Here is a 22,244-nt window from a genome sequence, read left to right as displayed (position 1 = left end):
GGATCACCAGGCGCTCAGTCGGAAGAGGCGTCGTTGATGATGGCGGGGCGAGACTTTGGCGCCGGAATCGCGGGCTCCTGCTGCTCCATCGCTTGCGAGCCTCTGGCGCTGGCGGGTGTGGCTGTCGTCGCGCATGTACGTGCCCAGGGTATTGCGCATGCTCTCGGAGAGTGGTGAGTTGGCTTCCATATCGCCATCGTCTTCATCTTCATCGTTAGACGTTGCATCGCTCGGTGCGCTGCTGTCGGTTTCCTCGACTGCATCTTCGTTCTCAGTGGTCGGTTCTGGCCTGCTGACTTCTGTCACCTTTTTTGGTGGCGACTGACCCTTGACCGATGACACGGGCAGCGGGCGCAGCAGAGTCACCTTCCTGGTGCCGAGCCTCCTCATCACGGGAGCCTCCTCCTCCGGATCGCCATCGGTCTCCTCCGGTTCGCTCTGCGGCTGGTCATTGAAGTTGTAGAAATTGGCTTGGAAGTCCTGCGGACTGAAGCGCTGCACTCCGTAGTAGCTGCCGGAGTTGGTGTCGTAGAAGAACATGGGATGTGCGGATGGCGACGGAGGAGGTGGTGCGAAGTAGGGATCATAAGAGCCGTAAGCATCGTCGTTCTCTTGCGAATCGTAGACGGGTCGGTGCTTCTGCTGCTTGCGGCGCTTTCGTTTGCGTTTGTTAGAACTCTGCGGGGCCACCGCTGCAGGTTCCTCCAGCTGCAGCTCCTGGTCGTCATCGTAGGCCTGCAGGTAGACGGGCGAGGTCTCAATAATGTTGGCACTGCCGTCGTTGAAAAAGTTGGCCAGTGGATTAGTCAGATTGCGGAAACTGAAGGCGGGCTGAACACTGCGCACGAAACTGTTCCAAACCCGAACTAGTGGACGTTCGGTGGTTGTTGTGGGAGCTGCTTTTCCCAAAGTGTGGACATAACGCCTTCTATATCCACCACGAGCACTTGGCAGCAGGACATACTCGATGGGATGAGTTCTGGAACTGGAAATAAGATAAACCGTCGGCGAAGCCATTTACAACACCTTTAAGTTTTGCTTATTACAATGTGAAATGTTTTCTCACCCAATCTTGGCCTGCTTTTGCGGCAAGCGTTGCTCTACTTGTAGAGCAGATATCCGAACTGCCTGCGCAGGATAACTCCATGCCACAAAGAGCAAAAGGGCAGTACACAGTAACCACTGCATATTTGGATACTAAGCCTTCCTTAGGTTAATAATGTATTTCAAATGCGACCGTTGCCGTTCCCGGTCGAAGGGAAACTAAACCTCCTCCGAATCGCGACAGCAGTTGTCAACAGCTCGATGGCGCTGCCTTTGTCGTGTCTTGCCCAGAGCATCTCATTAGAATAGTTTTTATTGGCTCAGCGAACGGTTAGCAAAAGTCTGCCAAATTAATTTGTAATGGCTTTGTCCCAAGCCCTAGTTTATGCCCAAAGGTGGCCGTGTTGGTGGAACTAACTCATACCGACACTAAACCAACTAACCCAATTCGGAGACCATCTACATCTCTCCCGCGGGGCTCGTTGGCAGCTGCCAATCTCGCCCATACATATGCAAATGAAGTCTTATAGATTACACAATTAATACGCCATTCAAGGTGTTGGCTATGACTGAAAAACTCGTTTGCCTGTGAGTTCTGATTTCGAACATTATGCTAAGCTGTCGGGAACGAATCGACGGTTCGCGAAATGCTTTCTCCTGACGAATTTGTGTTTATGAGGGCTTCTCCTTATCAAGATTTTACGATCTGGATAAACATATGGGTTTGTTAATGGGTGCATTTTCTTGGCAGCTTCGCTTTTTTATGGCATAACAATGCTGATTGTGATGGAAGCTTTAAATGGACACATTAGATGGATTTGTCTGATCAATTGGGCAAACTTTATGGCAAACGAAATTGGTTCGCTCTAGAAATTCAGATCGGTTCTTTTCGCCAAATCAAAATCATGTGAAAGAAATGTCGCACTTTCTAAAGACGGATAATGTTACTTTAGAAATAAAAGCTGGGATAGTATAACAATTATTTTAAAAATATATAATTAAAAAAAAACAAGCAAATTTTAGATCTATTAAATGGCCGTTACTTATTCTTTACCAATATGGACAGAGTATAAATCTACAAACGAATTCAATTTTAAACGAAAATAAAGTGTAATGACCTTGATGAAGTCCACAATTCGATTTCTTACAAAAAAGAATTCATTTTAAAAGCGGTTTTATTGAATTGCAATAACTTATTTTGTGCCGGCAATCACGGAATGTGAATATCCTTATCAGCCAAAATCGCGAAACAATTTATTGAGTCCTTCGAACAGCTGAACGGCAGTAAAGCAGTGGCAAAAACAAAACAAAAAACAAACGAAAACGAAAACTGCAATGAAAAGCGCAAAGAAAATTCCTAACAAGTGTTTTTCTTTGCCCAGCGAATTGGAGAGAAAAAGCGTGGCTTTCGGCTGGGAGAGGGCTTTTCGGCTGGGAGAGCAAAGAAAAGCTTCCATTTGGGCCACTGGCGAGGCAGCGCAGGAAACGTTTCAGTCGACTTTGAGATTCCTGGCCAGAAACGACACGGTTTCCCAGGACCTCCGCGACGGCGTGTGCTCTGGAAAAGGAAAGCTGGAAAAACGCCAGCAGCAGCTACTAACGTTAGAAGCGCTGCTGTCACAGTTTCCACCTAAGTCGAAGAAAAACAAGTCAAAAGGCTTGTTCAAGTGGCAGTTGCTTTTTTTGGGCCAAGCCAGCGGTTCGTTTTGTTCGTGTGTGCCATTGTGAATGTGAGCCAGTGTATCTGTGAGTTGTGCCTGCTGCCTGCGTGTGTGTGTGTGTGTGTCCGTGTGTATCTGTATCTGTGTGTGTGCGTGCGCCTTCGTTTTGTGTATCCGTGCAGCGTTCCGTTTGCGAGCTGCTCCAAATTTATACCCAGCATATTTTTGCACATTTAATTGAATTAAGTAAAGGGCTAGAGCCACGGAGAACAGTGTCGCCAGTCCGGTTGAGCTGCGTTCGGTCCGCTCGCTATCTTTATATAAGGGAAAACACGGCAAGAAGGCCAGAGAATTGCGTAAAGTTTGTGTGCCATGTGGCTGTGCCAGTGCCACTGTCTGTGTCTGTGCCAGTGCCGTGGGAAAATGACATTAAGTGCTTAAGTAAATTATATAAAAACATTAAACGCCCCGTTGAGCATCCATAACTCGAGACATTCAAAGCGACGGCTGTGCAGCCTGGAAAAACACTTTCCCTTTTTGCCCTCCTCATATTTTTTGTTATCTATTTTTTTTGTTGGTCAAGATAAACGGATTCGCCAGGCAATTTCCCTTGCCCTGTTTTCGAGGCGAAACGAAAAATTTCAGCCATCCCCACCCATCCCAGTTCCTCACCACTGTCAAAGTGGGCGGAATAGGTGGGTGGTCGGGCTAGATTTTCGACTACTGTCAAGGTGTGCGCCGACCTCAAGGCCTAGTCACTAACCCTAAACACAACCGCAAGCACTCACGAACTTGCACAAGTTCAAGCCAACGAAAAGTTATCTTGGCGGGCGTTTTGTTTCCATTTTTAAAAGTGCGTTTCACATTCCAAGCAAAGCACCAAACGAAATAAAGTAATTGGGTAAACTCTATTGAGTTTTTAAATATTCTTATTTATGTTATACTTTTTATAAGCCCGTTAAGGAAGATATTCCATTAATTATTCATTAAGTGTAGTTTGTTTTTGGTATAGGGGCAATAAGACTATATTTTACGTCGTACTTTCGGACACCCTATTGCTTTTTGATTTCCAATTTGTTTCCCAGTGTCCCAGGTGACTGAGCAGGTGTCTGTCTGTGACTGCTACTGCTTTTGCCGTCACTTTCGTTTTCCTGCTCGCATTGCCCTCGCTCAAGTGCTGTGCTTGACCATAACCACTAAAAATGTCACATTGCGTATACGCCGCGTGGTGTCCTCGACCGAGGTGTGTGTTTGTACGTTTGTATGCTGTTGGCTGTTTTTCGCCGCTGTTGTTGCTGTAAGCTCGTTTACTTTTGGCCAGCACCCACCACCCACACACAGCAGCTAGCTCTCTCTTTTTTTGGTACTCTCTCCGGACAGCTTGCTTTCACCTCTCTGGCGCACTTTCTCTCGTTCAGCTGTTTGTTTTGTTTTGAATCGCATTTTTCCTCGGGCGGCGGGAGGAATGCGCTGTTTATCCCCCTGTCTGTCGTCGGTCCGTTCACAGTCCTCTGGTCACGTTTTCCTGCCCACCTCCAGCTGCTCAAGGCGCTCATGCCTGGCAATTTAAATTTTATTGTGATTTTTATTCTCGGCAAAAATAAACAGCGCTCGTCGTTTCTCCTAGCGCGCTGCTTTATAGAGCAATTTGTCGCCCAAAAGTATGCTCTGGCACGCCGATAAAAGCGATGTGTCTACATTAGCTTGACGAGTCGTCGGGGAAGAAGGGTGATGATAAAACGACGAAACTTACCAGCAATTTAATATGTAATCCTCCTGGTTGTTATTTTATGTCTCTTGGCAGTCCTGCCTATTTTATGCATAAAGCATGTCCGTCCAGCACATTAAAATAACTTTTTCACGTGAAATACCCCATTTAGAGCAGAGAAAAAATAGAAAGGATTCACAAGGCCTCTCAAAAATATATACTCTATTCCCTCAATGATGTTAGTAAGGTAAATCCAAGTAGAAGGATTTGTTATAAGCTATAAACATGAGATATGTTTGGTTGGTCGGCTTCTCACTTCAGCTAATCAAAACCATATGGAAATATTTAATTTTCCTAATGCCCTGTCCGATCCGTAATGTATTTTATATTACAAACAAATTGTAAATTTGAAAGGAGAATTTCTAGACAAATTTATTATATTCTGTTCGGCCATTTATCTCTCTGTAAACGTTCAGAGCTATGTTCAGTTTTGGTCTTGGATTTCTTCGAGCTCTGCCAGTTAAGTCAATGTCTTGGCATTGGTCCAATGGCAAGGCAGCCCAAACCCTAACCCTAACTCACCACCCACCCATTCGGCCCCATGGCTTCCGGTTCCGTTCTGCCGGGTATTTTCAGCATTTTCGGCTGTCTCCTGTCGACTACCAGACTTTTGCGCTCGCAGGAGTGGCGCCGACGGGAGAAAGCGGTGAAATTTCCATATTCCTCGCATTAGCCAACTAGCCGCGGCTGCGCTGCGCTGAGTGACTGCTCATTAAAATGCTATAAGTGTAGGAACAATTTGCATGTTGCACGAGCTTCGAGCGGCAAACAACGAGTCTCGGTCTGAATAATTAACACCCCAGCAGCAAGACCTGTTGGCAGCTGGCATTTCTCGAATGTGTTTTATTCAGCGCTCAGGAGCGTACAATCAGTGAGTTGGCGTTCTGGTAGATGAATTCCAGGTAGTTGCGGATGGCCAGGAAGCTGGACATGATGCGGTTGTCCTCCCAGCGCCAGTCGATCATGAAGCCCACCAGGTAGTAGTTCTGGGTGGTGTGGCCCTTCTTCTGCATCCCCACCAGCGGTGCGCCCAAGTAGTAGGCCTCCGGCTTGGTCTGGTAGCCACACACCGTGTTGCTGCTGGTCACCAGCGCCTTGGCCTTCGACTCGCAGAACGAACGACTGAGCGTGTTCACCCAGGTCTTCAGCCTCAGATCCTCGCGGATACGCAGCCCAGCCACCAGGAAGGTCTGACCCACCAGCGTCTCGTTGACCAAGTGGGGCGGTGGCATGCAGATGGGCATCACGTTCGGGTAGATCTTGGCGTCCCGCTGCAGGGTGAGCACGGCCAGGCTGTTCTTCAGCGTTCGCGAGTCGTACTCCGGGTGGATGGCCACCTCGGCCAGCTTGATCTCCTGGGCAGGGCGCACACAGTAGCCATCCTTCTCGCAGACACGCACCCCCACGGGAGCGGACTTGTTGTAGACCCCCAGGTGCACCGAGAAGGCCTGAGCCTCGCCGTTGTACTGGACAAAACAGTGGGCTGGGGCCAGAACAGTGCGCTTGGAGATTAACACGCCCAGGCAGCCATTGTCCCGAATCTTGCCCTCGAACCCTGCCAAACAATCAAACAGTGAGGATACTGTTCTTCCAATCTGGAAACACTCAAACGCTTACCCTTGCCAAACACTACCCGGGCCAGCCACTGGTGCTCGGTGGGACTGGCGAAGCCGCCCTGCTTGAGCATCTGATCCTCGTTGAAGTAGCCGCACTCCGTGTCCGCCAACTTGGCCGATTGCACTTCGGAGCCAATGAGGCCCAGAAGCAGCGTTACAACTGCGATTCGTCCAAGCATTCTGAAGCGCAGCTCAAAGTAAACTGACGGGGAACTGGGAAATTGAAAAGTTTCCGACTGCATTTAGCATTGCAATTCATAGGGGGTTTATCCAGAAGTTATGATCAATACACTTGAAAAAAAAATTTAAAAAATAATATAAGATTATAGGTATTAGGTAATAATTTTAATACCTAAGTGGTATTAGTGTCTGAAATATTATAAACAAACTTAATACTCATTCAAGCCATTGTCCAGACATTCATTTTAGTTTCCTAAAATATAATAATGTAATATTTATTCCTATAATCTCCGTGGGGCAAGACATTGTTTAAATTTCCACCTAACTCTTACAACTACCTGTTTTTCTACGTTGACCAGTAACGATCTGTGATCACATTTCAGCAAAGATTAAAAACCCGTTTCCGATGCGGAACACTGGGCAGATCCCAGCACGATGTATCAGTTATTTCCCTGGCCTCACAAAAGCATTTTACTTCCTCGTCAGTCGACTTTATTAATGATTTTCAAGTATTCACAAATCATGTTGTACAATAATGTATTTGAGAGTATTTGCATTTCTATTTCGAATTCTCGAGTATCCAGGAACGGGCGTTTCGCACGTTTTGGAAGACCTGGGTGGTGGCCCCTCCGGCATCCACATTGCGGACCAGCAACGCCACCAGGTAGAAGCTATGCGGCTTTTCGGCCTGCACCTCGATGTCCATCAGTGCCGAGCCCGGATAGAACTTGGTCCGCTTCACGGGATATCCGCACAGCTGGTTCTCGGGAAAAAAGACGCTGGAGGAGGTGAGCTGCTTGCACTTGGGCGAGGAGACGGTCATGGCCAGGCCCTTGCCCTTGTACACGTCCCCGTGGTTGAAGCCGGAGTAGTGCAGGTTGCGGTTGGTCAACGTCTCCGGCTCCGAACTGCCCTGCAAGCAGATCGGCTGGATCCAGTGGGTCCACTCGATTGGCCTCTCCAGCCGCAGGATGGCCAGATCGTTGTCGCCCGTGTCCCTGTCCGACTGCGGGTGCACCTTGATGTCGACCACCTTGTACATCACTGGGCCCGGCACACAGAAATCCTTCTCGTTGCAGGCCAGTTCCTCCTCGGGCGAGTTGGTCTCGTCCCAAACGCCCAGCATGGCCACGGCTGTGGTGTCTCCGGACCGGGTCTTGAACCGCTTCACACACGTGGCAGTGGTGAGGACGTGCTGTTCGTTGATGATGACAACGGAGCAAGCCGTATTCTCGTAGCTATTGCCTGTGAATGGAAAAGCAAACAAGAAAGAGCTCAAATGTTTTGAACAATTGTTCATCAAAAGCTATTTTCTCAGGAAATTTCCTATCCGTTGACTCACCTTTGTCAGCCCACAGGATGCCTATCCAGGGATTCTCCGAGGGCTCTGTCTTCTCCAGGACAGTGTATAGCAATCTCTCCTCTAGGCGCCCGCATTGTATATCTGCCACTGCCAAGGCTGCCAATTCATATGCCATGTAAACAGATTTGTAAACATTTCAATTTTAATGTTTTTACTCACCACCCAGCCAGGTTACAATTAGCAGCAGAACAAGTTTTCCGCTTACAAGCACCTCCATGTCGATGTGCTCCAAGTGCTCAGAGTTGACTAAACGTATTGCTCAGACTAAAAAGCTGAGTTGCATTAGCAAATAATGGGTAATGGCCAATCTCCCCCTTCTTATCTCGCCGGTTAAATCACTGATACCCGACTGATTTTTTTAAATTTCACAGTGCTCAGAAATTATTATTAATAGGCACGCATATTTATTTCCTAAAAACAAAATTATGCTAACTTGGCCAAGCCATATAACATTTATTAATCCGATTCCATATGTTCAGGCTTAGATTTGCGTATGAATCGCTGTGAAAAGAGTAACCTTCAAATAGATAATCGAACACTAAACAACTTCTGGCTTGAAATTGTATATTTTTATTCTCAGTATAAAATCTTTTTGGCAGTTCTCGATTCGAGTTTTCGAATTTTCAAAAATTTAGTTAAACGAAGCTACTAAAATTAGTTAGATTTTTGATATACGTTTTCTAAAAAATATTTCTTTTCATTAAATTGCAAATCCGTATTTTATTGCTTACATTAAAACTGTTTAACACGTATACTTCCAAGTTCAAAGAAGGCTTTCGTGCTTCTTATAAACGTTTTCATTTTAATGTTTATTTTAATTTCACCATTGAATAAATTTTCAAGTAAAATACTTATTTAATTCTTCAGGCTTGTAAAGTAATCTGTTTTCCGCTTAGGAGCGTACAATCAACGAGTCGGAATTCTGGTGGATAAAGCCTAAGTAGTTCCGGATGGCCAGGAAGCTGGACATGACGCGGTCTTCGTCCATGCGCCAGTCGATCATTAATCCGACCAGGTAGTAGTTCTGGGTGAATTGCCCCTTCGCCTGCATCCCCACCAGCGGTGCCCCAATGACGAACACATCTGGCCTGACCTGGTAGCCACACACCGTGGTGCTGCTGGTCAAAAGCGTGCTGAACTTCGATTGGCAGAAGGATCGGCTGAGCGAATTCACCCAGCTCATTTGCCTTAGGTCCTCCCACTTGCGCAGCCCAGCCACCAGGAAGGTCTGACCCACAAGCGTCTCGTTGACCAAGTGGGGTGGTGGCATGCAGATGGGCATCACGTTCGGGTAGATCTTGGCGTCCCGCTGCAGGGTGAGCACGGCCAGGCTGTTCTTCAGCGTTCGCGAGTCGTACTCCGGGTGGATGGCCACCTCGGCCAGCTTGATCTCCTGGGCAGGACGCACGCAGAAGCCATCCTCCTCGCAGATTAGTGATCCAACCGGAGCACTCTTGTTGTACACACCCAGGTGCACGGAGAAAGCCTGTGCCTGGCCGTTATACTGAACAAAACAGTGGGCTGGAGCCAGAACAGTGCGCTTGGAGATCAGCACGCCCAGACAGTCATCATCATTGTCAATCTTGATCCCTGTAATAGAAAGCAGGCTTATTGTCTTCTCTATGGAATACCTGTTTTCTAACCTTTACTAAAAACGATCCGTGCTATCCACTGGTGCTCGGTGGGTCCGATGAAAGAGTCCCTCTCTAAGAGCTGTTCCTCGTTAAAGTAACCACATTCCGTGTCCGCCAACTTGGCCGATTGCAATTCGGAGTCAATAAGGCCCAGAATCAACGTGATAACTACTATTTGTCCAAGCATTCTAAAGCTCAGTTCAAAGTCAACTGACTGTCAGCTGGGAAAAATGAAAAATTTTCTCTCACATGCATATTATTTTGATGATTGCGAACACTGGAGCAAATACCCATATTCAGGCAAACTAAAAAAAAAACTTTAAAAATCATATTTAGGGAAAACTAACTCACTTCTGAGATTAATGAGTTTTTAAATTACAAATTATGTTGATTATAATTATTAGTATTTATTTACGAATGGCATGATATTTGATTCAATTTCCGGCCAACACTTCAAACTACCTGTTTTTCCACAATTAAACTTAATGCTCGATATTTACATTACCGCAAAGATGGAAAACCTGTTTTCATTACTACAATACTTCTTGATATTTATCCACAAATAGTACTACCTCGCTCGTTTACTTAAATATTAATTATCCAATTTACTATCTGTTAATCGTAGAAAATCGAAATGCAAAATATTCCTGGCTCTGGCTGGCAAAGTCGCAAATTTTAGTTTTAAGTAACATGAAGGTGTTCGAAAATCGATAGATTAAAATTACAGGCAACTATCAGACCTTCATTATATAGCCATTAGGCTACAAGAGGAATATTTCTTTGGACCCGCGAACATGCATTCGCTTAAGCCCGCCTACAACTAGGCTGAATAATTAATGTTTCAATTAGATTGCTATTATCGAAGGCAAACACAGGCGGCTCGGGGGATGGGAAGGTGAAGGACAGCGAAGGACATTGTAATTCATCCGGCCAAAAAGGGAAGGGTTGGACTGGGGGGGGGGGGTGGGACTGGACTTAACACTCTAGTTGGAATGCTTACAAATTGCCCGGCCAGATCCGGCTGGCAGTTTATTGTCCACTCAACTTGACCTGCCTGAGCTGGGGCGTTCATAATTCGCATTGTTATGAGCCTAGCCCCTCGCCTTTGTGGCCCTCCAATCAATGTGTTCCTAGTTGGCTCTGGACTTAAGTGAACGGTTGGTAGGCAGGCTGGTTAGCAGGTTGGCTGGCCATTCGGCGGTGCTCGTAAAACTTGACTGCCCCGGCCTTGAGTGTGGCCTAGGCCAGTTTCACCCCTTCTGCCGAGAATAGGAAAGGGAAAAACGGGAGGCCCATGCAAATTGCTCAGACCCTGGACGGATTGCGTGGACTCTGGGTGCGCCTTTCGCTTGTAAAGAGTCGAGAAATGGCCCCTCATTTGCGTGTTCCTCAATCTTTAATCGCTGGGGGCACGTGAGCAGCCTGAATCCAGACGGAGATGGAAAATGGCCGACCGAATCGAACTGAATCCTTGATTAGAACTCGGAGAGAAAAAGCTTACTTTACTTACTTTAAAATTTAAGTTTAGCTACTTCAAGTTGGAGAACGTGGAATTTTGGGAAATTATTTAACATTTTAAAAAATACCATTAGTAATTGTAAAATTATGTATGCAATTATTTATAAAATCCAAATACTAGGTTAGAAATCATACATTCGAAGGAAAACTTTGCATATTTCAACTCGTTTGGTTAGAATAAATTATTGAAAGGATGAAATGTATGCAAGAAATGAATTGATGCATAATCAGCGCTTTCCCTAAGAGAACATTTATGGTAAAGGCTCCAATTAATCATTGATTTTCCAGAATCGAACCACTATGAGCGACAGAGGAGGCCGGTAATGATGATAGAATGACGCGTGACGGCGAAATTCCAGCCATTTTCAATCCAAAACGGGTGCGCACTCCTTCCGTGGTGGTCACCGGCGACTCGTCGACGAATGGCCCGTACAACAACAGCAACGCCGGCGGACCGGGAGCCAGCAGCAGCCCAGCCGGAGTCGGAGCTCCTGCAACGTCTGCCCAAAATGGCAGCGGCAGTGGCAGCGGGGCAACGGGCAGCTGCGGCTTCAGCAACGTGCTCACCTCGAGCAACCCGCAAATAACCCACCAAGACTCGATCTCGTCGAGCCAACAGGACCCCAATGAGGTGATCATCATACCGGCGGACACGCCCACCAGCGCCCCGGGCAGTCACAATGCGGGCATCCACTTCGGCGGCACCGACTCCAGCGACACGCAGATGGAGCAGCAGCAGACCAATGGCCACGGGGAGGAGCCGGAGCTGCGGTTCCGGAAGCTGCAGGCCTGCAAGGAGTCCTGCTGCTCCGAACTGGCGCGCAAGGTGAGGTCAACAGGGCATAATAAATGCCAATTTAACGTTATACAATTCACGTTTGCTCAAGAAGTTAACTGAGCATAACATTACAAAGACACTTTAGTAGGACGCCATAGTTTAGTATTAAGAAATGATACCCTAGGTATTTTGAATATGGAAATATTATATTAAATTTTTTGTAACAATAAGGCTACTTACGAATAGATTCTAATATCTGAAAATGTATTTTTTATTTAAACCATATTAAACTTTAATACCTATAATAAGTAGTCTTATAACTTATTGAATAGATTTCAATACCTGATCATTTATTTTTAATGTAAACCATATCAAACTTAAATAAATATAGTTATTTTTAAGGTAACAACTATTTTTCTAATGTATTTCTCATTTAAGTAAAATCTACAATCATATATTTAATTAAAATGTTGGTCTTATCCAGAGGTTTTTTACTATTCCATATTTTATCATCGGTTGTTAAATGATTCGTTTTGTTAATTTATTTGTTGGGTGATTGTTTTATTGATTGTTATATTGTGTTGACACAAAATACAAATCAGTTTGACTGTCACTAAGTTGTGTCATGCAATTGGAATAACCTTAAGGCATGGGTATTATCTTGATAAAGTTCAAAGAAACTTTTAGCACATGCCAGAAAATGATGTTATTTGGAATCCCATAGCAAGAGATTTATTGTTTACTTCTTACATTTCTTCGTTCACGTTGATTTGCAGATGTACTTCGGAGTCTGCGTGACCATCCTAATGACCGCCTCGTGGGTGGGGGCCACCCACTGCATTAAGTACATGTACAAGTACCGAGCTCCGTACGACGACCTGCTGAACGACGACCAGGATACGTCCTCGAGCCGTGCCGACCTGAGCACGGAGCTGGAGGACATACTGGCCATCAGCGACTCGTCGCTGCACCACGTCGAGGACGCCACCGAGATGTTCAACATACCACCGCGCCAGCCGGTCTACTTCAGCGCCCCCTTCTTTGCCGCCTGGTTCTTCACCAACTTCTCGCTGCTCTTCTTCCCCATCTACATCCTGGGCCTGGTCTCCACGCGCAAGTGCGAAAAGCTGAGCGACATCCTCGGCGACGTGCTGCGAGGATTCCGGGAGCGCGGCTTCACAGTGGGTGAGTTCAGAGGTCATTATCGCACTCTGCATACCGTGGCTTAACCTGCCTTTAACAGGTCGCTTCCTCAATCGCTGCCTCTGCTTCTGCATTTTGTGGCTGGTGACCACCTACCTGTACACCCTCTCCCTGCACGTCCTCTACGCCACGGATGCGTTGGCCCTTTTTGCCACCAACGTGGCCTGCGTCTACCTGCTGTCCTGGGTGATCCTGCACGAGCAGTTCGTGGGTGTGAGAGTAAGTAACAAAAACCTCAAACAATTTGTACTTGTCTTTTAAATTAATTTTTTTTTAAATTTATTTAATAGGCATATACACATAAATTATGCTAATCGATTAATTTCGCAAACAAAAAGCAGTTCAATGTAAATTTTACTTATTCAGTAATTTTTGCTGTGTAGCATTTTCAGTGACTTGCCGTTCTCCATGATTGTTGAAGAACATAAAATTATTCATCTTAAACAGTGTAAATTCGGTCCACCAAAAATGAAAATCAAAATACACCCATCGAATAAATTACATTTTATTTAGTCTAAGCATTTTAAAAAAATTCTTGGTAATTAATAATAATCTATTTTTAAAGTTTAAAGAAAAGTGAGCAAATCAGCAAATCAAACATAAAATTATTCATTTATAACAGTGAAAATTCGGTCTAACAAAGCTGAAGCAATAATAACAGACAGTGTGAATCTGAACAGCAGTTTGAAGCAAAATGCTCCCAACAAATTGTTACTTTTTCTGTTTTTTCCAAGAAGGCTCCTCCACCTCATTTTCTCTTTCGATGGCTTTCACATACTCGGCAATGATCTTGCTGTCAAGCATTTTTAGTGGCTTGCCGTCCTCCATGATGGCCACCTCCAGGTGGCTCTGACCCCACTGGGCCACTTCGAGTAGGCCGCGTATGGCCAGTTTAACGGCTCCGCGTTCGCTCCTGACCTCCTCATCGCGGTAGGTCTTCTCGAAGAACTGCCGCACAGTATTCGCCGAACGGCCAGTGGCATTCGCCTTGTATTCGTAGAAAATCCCAGACGGTTCGGTCTGGAAGAGATGGGCAGAGCCATTGGCGTCGAAACCGCCGATTAGGCAGGATATCCCAAAGGGACGACGGCCATTGCTCTGCGTGTAATTCTGCTTCAGTTCGGCTATATATTTGGTGATGTACTCCAGGGTCACCGCATGCTCGAAGTTCAGCCGATGGCTCTGGCACTCGACCTGGGCGCGATTTGTCAGGATGCGGGCGTCGGCCGTTAAGCCGGCAAAGGCCATCACAACGTGGCGGTCGAGCAGGCAAATCTTGCGCACCGTGCGCTCCTCCTGCATCTTGGACACCGAGTTCTTCTCCACGCCCAGCACCACGCAGTTGCCGCCGCGAACGCCGACCGCTGTGGAGCCTTTTCGGACGGCTTCCTGGGCGTATTCCACCTGCAACAGGTGGCCGTCCGGCGAGAATATGGTAACAGCTCGATCGTAGCGCGAGGACATCTTTGGGATTAGTTCAACGGCAGAGAGGTATTGAGGAATATTGGCTCATGGGATTGCCACCTTTTCGTCTCTGCCTGGCAATGTTCAATTCGAGAAGTGATTGTAAATTCGTAGGCAAGGTTTATAAAATAAATATCATAAATTTAAAATAAATGTAACACGTCGAGTCGAATCTTAAATAGGGACTTCTTATTCAGGAGTTACATTCCAGCAAGTATAAATCACAAAATAAAAGTCAATTGATTTCTATCTATAAGTTGACTTTTTTTTAACATTATTTACTGACAAATAGAATAAAGTCTCCATAAAGTTTTTATGAGAAATAAAATAATAGTCCTAAAGTCCTAGTGCTTTTCATATAAAGAGAAAATTAGACAATTAAAATAGAATTATAACTACATTGTTGCAAAATTTGTTGAGATTTATTATAAAATCCCTTTTAATACAATATTATTTAATAACGATACAATATTGTTTTATAAAGGTATTCGAATCCTAGTTAAATGACCGCTTTGTTCCAGATTGTGGCCATCATCCTTTGCGACACGGGAATAGCGCTGCTCGCCTACATGGATGGAATCACGGAAAGCCGAACCCTGAGCGGCGTGGTGCTGGCCACTTTGGCCGGAGCAGGCTATGCCGTGTTCAGGGTGAGTACCCCCCGTTCCGATGTCCTGGTTCCCCGGAACCCCGGTTCGTGTGCGGGCCATGTCGTGCTCATGTTGGCCTGTCGCTTCACAGGTTATGTTCCGCAAGGTGATGGGCGATCCGCCGGTGAGCCAAATCGCCTTCATATTCACCGCCCTCGGCTTCCTCAATGCCTTGCTGCTGTGGCCCGTGGTGCTGGGACTCTACCTGACTGGCACGGAAAGCCTCTCCTCGGAGAGCATACCATGGAACCTGCTGTTCGCGGCGAGCCTCCTGCTCCTCGGTAGGACCACCTTCCCCAGCTCTACTCCCTCTGCATTTGTTGTGCCGTAAACTTTTATCGGTGTAATTAATTTTGATTGCAGTTTTCCACGTGCTGATGCAGTTCAGTGCCGCCGTTACGTACAACATGTTTGTGACATTGGGTCTGATTACCGCTGTGCCCGTTTCTGGCGGTATGTACCTGCAGGCGGGCTCCTCAGTATGATTTCCACGGGTTAAGTGGGGTTTGCATGCGGGTCTTGGGTTAGCCCCTTTTCGATTCAAGGATTCCGTGACTATAAATTGTTTTAAATTGTAATATTAAAACCAGGCACTCATGTGAGGCACGTAAGACCGTTTGATCTTTGTAGTTAAAGGGGGCAATGTGACATAAATTTTCAGAATCCTGTAACCGAACTATGTTTAGAAAATGGAATGTTGCTACCTTAATTATATATTATTAAAATACTTTATTATTTAATTTAAGGGATATTGATTACTTAAACTGTTTGTTGTTAGAAGAACCAACTAGAAAATTTGGTCAATTTGAAAAGGTTTTTTTTTTGATATTGTTTAGGGGGAAACATTATGTTCTCTGTAAAGAAAGTTAAGACAAATAAGTTTTTAAGGAAAAGTAAATTAACAATTTTCTAATTACAATTCTTATTCGATCCTATAGCCCTCGATGTCATTCTGTACAGTGCGAACTTCGCGGGCATGAAACTGGCCGGAGTCATTTTGATTGGCATCGGGTTTTTCCTCGTTATGTTCCCCGCCAACTGGCCAGACTATATAACGCGATTGTTGAGGTAAGTGGGAAATATATTTCGAATTTACTCACATTGCTAAGAATAATTGTTATGCAATTAATATGCTAATTTTCTTTGTCAGAGTAAAAGAATCGTGCGTGTTTGTTTCGAATATTTTACGGTTTCAGTTCATTTCGGTTGTATACTATTTTGGGTTCTTATTTCAAATTTATTATTTTATGTTGTTGCCACTCAGTGGCATTAATGACTAAAGCTAACAATTAAATACATAAATCATCGAAAAAATTAAAATTTCTTCTCATGTTTGATTTCGATAAAACGCTGTTTAATTCCTGTATACTCACATAAACTATATATTTAATTTTATATAAACAAACATCTTGCAGAAAGAGCGTTCGTGCCATACTCCGCTACCAATGTTGTTGTGAATTAGCCGAAATTCGCTATGCTCATTCGGTAGGCCAAAAACACAAGCTAAGCCAAAAACCCAAAACCAAAAACAAAAAAAAACCCAAACCCAAACCCCTGATTTAAGACACCATTAGATATTAACTAGAGCCGTAGGCATTCAAAGATTTGTGTTTAAATATAACGAACCTTCCAACTAAAGTTTGACTTGAAAATGCTATTGATAAGTAATTGAAGCTTGGCAGATTTTTTACTGAAAACAACAAGAAAAACTTCTATGCTATCTATAGGTATATAAACACCCATATATCCCACAAGCAAACAACTACAACTACAACACTTTGGCTTCCAACATTGCGCTCATCCTTGTTGAACGAAATGCCTAGACATGTGTATCTAACTGTTACTATATATACCTGCCTTAATGTACACCCAATTAACTATATACCGAAATATACCTCCACACACATTTTACGAACATATATCTATATATGGTTACCGTTCAATAAAGCCATTTTACCGACACTAACTACTTCGGCTGTTGTGCAATTGGTTGACAATCCCATCTCGTTGTTGTTCTTAACGTTTATTTTTTTTTTTTTTTTGGCGCTGCCGTTACCATAAATGTACTTTTACCCATTGTTGTTGATACTTTTGATGATTTCGTTTCGTTTCGGCATATCAGCAACCCCCCTACCAACCCAGACACCTTGGATGCTGTGTTACAACCAGACCGATCTCAGTGTCAATCTTATGTTTTGCCCGTTTGTGTAAGATATATCCTCGTGTCTGGATGTTGGTTGCTGGTGCCGAGGTTCTATTACTGTAGTAGTTCTTACACCCGAACCCTAGACACCCACCCACACACCCTTAAACACACACACCCACCTCAACGTATGTAGTTTGAGTTTCGCTGGTGTTGCGAACGTTTCCAATTTAAGATCCATGCAGAACTCCAAAAACTTGGATGCTGGTATCATAATCATAATCGATGACGATGATTTGTTTGGCTGATTGTTGTCTGACCTCTTCTGAATTGCAGCTTCTTGTAATTGGGTTAAATCCGTTGACTTGGCCATAACCTTTTCGTGTAAATAAATTCGATTTTTGGTTACGTGTTCTTATTTTTACTTAACCTGTCTGCACTTAGAGAGGAGAGCGCAAGTAACCATAGATGTTTTGAAGACGTTGACTCGCAGCATGTACGAATTTACCAAAGTTGGGTCTACATCTTCCTTGCCCCTATGCTCCAAGTAATATCTTTTTTGCATTATCATTTTCCATATAACTTTGTCAGGATGCCATTGGCCGGAGAGAAACCCAATAAAAACAAAACCCCGGACCTTTAAAATCGATCAAATCCTAAATAATGATATACATTAAAATGCATTCAAATTGTTACCGATTGGCATGTTTGAACCGACCTTCGTTTTCTCTTCGTTTTCGTTTCGAATTGACAGTTTTTCGTTTTCCAAACCGATCTACTCTTGAGTTACTCCTTTATTTCTGTGCGATCTGTCTGTCTATCTTTACATTCTTCAAGCTCTACTCTATGCTATATACTCTACCTACTTCTTATATATATAAAAAAACATGTCGACATTTCTCAATTGTCTTTTTGCAGAAGCATCATTATGCTGGGTCACAATGCGAGGTGAGTTTCGAGATTAGGCTGCGCTGAGAATTGAATGTGTTTTTTACAACCTAAGCATAAACAACACGGTGCCCAAAATCTGAATAAGGATTTTTCGTTATAATACTCGTACCTCATATAGGAATACCTAACTCTAAATTCCCAGCCCATACCGAGACAAGCAATCAACAAACTTACTAATATATTTATCCAAATCCAACTGTAAGCGAAGTATGTTTTTTTCTTTCGATTTCGATTTTGTTATAATCCTTAGTCAACTCTTGTCTAGACTTTTGATAATTCGGGTTTGATTTGGTTTCGTTTGGTTTGTGAGGGATTGCAACTGATTCTCCTTATATTACCTCTCGCATCTTAGTTATGATTTCCACATCCTTTTCGTAAGCTAATCCGAGTACAAGTATGATAGCCTTTGGTTAATAAGTACAGTACGACTGGGTAGTCTCAGTCTGGCAGATTTCGGTAAACTCTTCTTTTGGCCCAGTGCTAAGGTAAGTCGATCCGAGGGTCCTGCATTGCCCCACCGCCAGCTAAACTCACCTCACATAAAGGGCATCGTTCCGATGCCGAATGACAGACTCACCAGATCACCCAAAATCCACCCACCCATTTATTTTCGGAGCCACCGGAGTAGATACAAAGTTCATGATCTTCCGTTGAACAAATTGTTCTTGTATTTAATTCTTTTTGGAGGCGTCTGAAATCGTATGCTGGTTGTAAACGGTGCAGCGGCGTACGTGTGAAGGATACAAATCGCTTTGTGGCCGCTGCATCGTTTACAACCTGCTAGATAACTAGCAGTAGAATCTCCTGATTTGTATATAGTTACACCGCTAATCTGTACTATTGCTTCTTTTTCTTCTTGTTTTTCTTCTTCACCTCTGCCACAACCTGCCTATCTCTCTTTATCTTTCTCTCTGGACTATCTCCTCTTCTCGAACTGTGTTCTCTCTCTCTTTCTTCACACACAAACTACACCTACACCAATACCTACAACACTACACAACTGAACTGGACCTGAACCTGGCCAAATTGAATGACTTCCATTGCAAAAATACACCGCAAAAAACGATTGAACGTGACCTCCACACATACTCGTCAAACCATGTAGCGGTAGGCCAGCGCTTTGTAAACGAGATGCTATAGTCACGGGACCGTCCACCAGATATGCGCAGCGGCACATCACGCGCACGCACCACATAAGCTAAGAGTTTCCGACGGGTCACTGAATTGTACAGAAAACAAAAACAAAAACCACAACCAGACAAGATATATTTTGTAAAAAGATTTTCCAAAACAACAAAACAAATTCGCAAAGAAAAACTCTGAAACTCAATTGCACCATTTGCCAATCTGGGGTAAGTACGAAATTTGATTGATTTGCTATCGACCAATACTGCAAGGTACAGTTGCCACTCGTAGAACTAGTACTATATCAGGCATCATCTTGATTTTTATATTTTTATCTTTTTCTTTCAACATCCCCTCAAGTTATGCGTTCTCTTTGTCTCTTCCCTATCTGACCATCCTTCCGTGTGGACTCCTTTTGGATTTGCGACCCACAGATCGCAGCATATATATGCCACCCATTACAAACACAATCGAAAGTATTACGCGGTCAAAACCGACTCATATGTGGTTTGAGCCAATCGCATGAATGAACAAATAAGAACGAAACCAGCGTGTGGCTTCCGACTGTTTTTGCTTAGGCCCTCGGCCACTGCCACGCCCACGCATCTCTCCCGAAAACCCAAAAAGTTTTTACAACTGTTATGCGACTGTTAGGAACACTTTTGTACCAAACTACGTTAAGTAACTTTCAAGTTTCAGACTGAGAAACTAAAACGAACGAACGGTGAGAGTCCCTAGAAATTAATTTTTGATCAGCTCCTAGAACCACTAGCCTCACCCTCAAATTCCCATGTACAGCTCACCAAATCACTATCAACTATCAACTATAAATTATTTAGATTTACAAGTTTCGAAGAGTCTTTGAATCTTTTTTAAGTTTCGTTTGCTTTGTAATGTTTACAGCTTGCCTATGTTATTGAGAAGTATCTTAGCTAGTCAAGCTACTTATGAGCTTTGGAGAGCACAGCTTAATGTAACTATTTGTGGCACCCGTAACCTGATCTTCCCCGCTTAACCCCCAACCACCCACAAACACTCCACACACACACACACACACAACACACATGATATATTTGTATATAACGAACACAGAACATCAGTAAAAAATCAGTTAAAAGCCTTAGCGCTTAGGCTATGGTATCTAAGCACTGCAGATGCGGATATGGTAACCGAATTCCCGGGGAGTCCTGATCCCCTGCAGTGCCTAGCCCAAAAAGATATAGTCATGCAAGCGCTTACTCTATGTAAATGTGAGTGTATGTAGCGCCTTAGAGTTGAACACCTACGAAATGCGTAGAAAGTAATTCAATGCCCATAAAGCCAAGCAGAAAAGAACCCTAAGCAGATAGCTAGCCCTAGTCCTAGCCCGTCTGATACTAACAAGTGACACTTTGTCTTTACCACCCCGAAAACAAATATCTCCCCACAAACCACAAACTCTAGATGGGGTCGCGGCCCTCGGAGCGGTACTTCAACAGGTCAGCATCCCACCATTATCGACTATCGGACGGGATACATAAGGTCCCATCTTCGTTCACCCTCTGGCCGTGTGAGATGACTGATCTGTCGCCGACCACCACTGGGTTTCTACATGGCCATGGCGGCGCCAACGCACAGCATCACCAGCAACTTTTGCACCACCAACACCAACAGCAGCATCCGCATCAGCAGCATCCGCATCCGCAGACCCACCAGCAGCACCTGCAGCAGCAGTACCACCATCGGCAGCACTCGCTCCACCAGCAGCACCTGCAGCGCCAGCACTCGCACACCTCGCTGACCAAGATCCACCGCCAGAGCAGCAGCCACAGTGTCCACGGTGGCGCAGCCGGACGGGCGGTGACCGCCGCGGTGACCACCACCGGAGCCACCGGACGACTGTTCTCCTACTTCGGGAACGAGCAGGACCACGAGCGCAAGAAGTCGGAGACGTCCTTCTTCAACCTGGGCTTCCGCCGGAAGTCCACCGTGGTCTACTACGCTCCCTCGGATTGAGCAACTGGCATATCAAGCGAAAAGAGGATACAATCAGATCGGATAATGGGTCAAATCGGTTATTGTGTATTGTGTGTCATTTTATCATAGTTACTGTCGTTGTTGTTGATGTAAAAGTTCAATCGGACCGCATGCAGTTACAATTTTGCTCAAATATAACACATTTAAAGGCCACAGTTACAGAAACAGATATACACTAGCACCAGCTCCAGTCAAAAGAATCCATACCCAGCCTCGCCTTCAATCTCAATCTCAATCTTCAATCAATCGCAATAAAAAATAGAAACCCAAGAAAGGAGCCCGCGAATCGAGCTCAAAAGTGCCCCGAAAGTTAACTATAATTTAATATTCATAATCAATACGAAATTGTGTAAGGAATCGAAGCCAATTGTTTTAGCAATTATATACATTAATTATAACGGCAATGAATAGTCAAATATTTTAAAGTGGATTCACTCGAAGGCACACCTTAAGAAGGCAAAGATAACGAAAAAAAAAAACGAACAGTAAAATCCAAGTTATTTAAGGAAAATAGTTAATAGTCGTCACCGAGAAGAGATAATGTTCACCCGGCTAAGAAACCCATTAAACTGTAAGCTCATCTAGCCACTTAAACCTAACGTTAACTGCGGATTGGATTTTGTTAAAGTTTTTTATTTGAACGTGAACTGAATGTGAACCGAGTCGAAAGCGAATCGAAGTATTAGTATTTTTTAAATGTTTATGTGTTGTTCGTAATTTGTAATTCGAAGTGTTGTAGAGTCGAAATGAATCACCGAGGATACAGTTGTACTAAGGCGACCGCCTCTCCTTTGAACCAATTATGGGGGGTTCCCCCGATCGGACATTCGGAGTTGCCGCATGTTATATGAACTAAGTTGTGTAGCCACATCCAATAATTGATTTTGTGATAGTTTTTAAAAATGTTTGATAACCCACAGCATACACTACACACTTCTACCTACCCGCCCGAAAAAAGAGGCAATGGTATAGCTGGGATGTATTTAGGACACACAAGAACCGAACACGAAATAAATAGTTCAAGAAAAACTCAACACACTTGATGTTCATTTTACTTTTGATGGAACGAGCCAAGCAGGCAACTCTTTAGTTGTCTAGAGAACTGTCAGTGCCGAGAGAAGTAGAAAATG

At 44.4% G+C, this 22,244-nt stretch overlaps 6 protein-coding genes across 14 annotated transcripts; 1 reads left to right on the top strand and 5 right to left on the bottom strand.

The window, feature by feature from the left end:
• Window positions 1-3: 3 nt before the first annotated feature.
• On the bottom strand, window positions 4-1,294 carry LOC108140494. The gene is made up of 2 exons (XM_017263270.2): window positions 1,067-1,294; window positions 4-985 (listed from the first exon to the last, which is right to left on the bottom strand). The coding sequence occupies exons 1-2, from the start codon at window positions 1,186-1,188 to the stop codon at window positions 4-6; spliced, it is 1,104 nt and encodes a 367-aa protein (XP_017118759.1). The 5' UTR covers window positions 1,189-1,294.
• On the top strand, window positions 72-22,148 carry LOC108140492 (putative thiamine transporter SLC35F3). Of its 9 annotated transcripts, none has more exons than XR_001774190.2 (11): window positions 2,549-2,790; window positions 11,073-11,610; window positions 12,339-12,747; window positions 12,806-12,984; window positions 14,751-14,879; window positions 14,971-15,160; window positions 15,243-15,332; window positions 15,818-15,947; window positions 17,941-17,970; window positions 19,079-19,325; window positions 19,459-19,627. XR_001774190.2 is itself a non-coding variant. In XM_017263268.2 (11 exons), exons 2-11 carry the CDS (start codon window positions 11,119-11,121, stop codon window positions 21,091-21,093), a joined length of 2,271 nt encoding a protein of 756 aa, XP_017118757.1. In that variant the 5' UTR covers window positions 2,549-2,790; window positions 11,073-11,118; the 3' UTR covers window positions 21,094-22,148. The 9 variants fall into 9 exon arrangements, 7 of the variants coding, with proteins under 7 accessions (XP_017118753.1, XP_017118757.1, XP_017118751.1 ...); XR_001774189.2 differs by having other exon boundaries at window positions 19,533-19,626; XM_017263268.2 differs by lacking the exons at window positions 19,079-19,325; window positions 19,459-19,627 and adding exons at window positions 16,295-16,364; window positions 20,542-22,148.
• LOC108140495 (CLIP domain-containing serine protease 2) lies at window positions 5,297-6,308 on the bottom strand. The gene is made up of 2 exons (XM_017263271.2): window positions 6,091-6,308; window positions 5,297-6,028 (listed from the first exon to the last, which is right to left on the bottom strand). The coding sequence occupies exons 1-2, from the start codon at window positions 6,266-6,268 to the stop codon at window positions 5,328-5,330; spliced, it is 879 nt and encodes a 292-aa protein (XP_017118760.1). The 5' UTR covers window positions 6,269-6,308; the 3' UTR covers window positions 5,297-5,327.
• Window positions 6,745-7,903, bottom strand: LOC108140497 (phenoloxidase-activating factor 3). The gene is made up of 3 exons (XM_017263273.2): window positions 7,792-7,903; window positions 7,612-7,728; window positions 6,745-7,514 (listed from the first exon to the last, which is right to left on the bottom strand). Exons 1-3 carry the CDS (start codon window positions 7,847-7,849, stop codon window positions 6,829-6,831), a joined length of 861 nt encoding a protein of 286 aa, XP_017118762.1. The 5' UTR covers window positions 7,850-7,903; the 3' UTR covers window positions 6,745-6,828.
• Window positions 8,180-10,165, bottom strand: LOC108140496 (CLIP domain-containing serine protease B9-like). The gene is made up of 2 exons (XM_017263272.2): window positions 9,276-10,165; window positions 8,180-9,222 (listed from the first exon to the last, which is right to left on the bottom strand). The coding sequence occupies exons 1-2, from the start codon at window positions 9,451-9,453 to the stop codon at window positions 8,525-8,527; spliced, it is 876 nt and encodes a 291-aa protein (XP_017118761.1). The 5' UTR covers window positions 9,454-10,165; the 3' UTR covers window positions 8,180-8,524.
• Window positions 13,359-14,349, bottom strand: LOC108140498 (proteasome subunit alpha type-7-1). The gene has a single exon (XM_017263274.2). The coding sequence runs from the start codon at window positions 14,227-14,229 to the stop codon at window positions 13,477-13,479; it is 753 nt and encodes a 250-aa protein (XP_017118763.1). The 5' UTR covers window positions 14,230-14,349; the 3' UTR covers window positions 13,359-13,476.
• Window positions 22,149-22,244: the final 96 nt, after the last annotated feature.

The sequence above is a fragment of the Drosophila elegans genome, unplaced genomic scaffold (genome assembly GCF_018152505.1).
Source record: "Drosophila elegans isolate 14027-0461.03 unplaced genomic scaffold, ASM1815250v1 contig_476, whole genome shotgun sequence".
Lineage (NCBI taxonomy): Eukaryota > Metazoa > Arthropoda > Insecta > Diptera > Drosophilidae > Drosophila > Drosophila elegans.
This window is presented reverse-complemented; position numbering and strand designations above follow the sequence as displayed.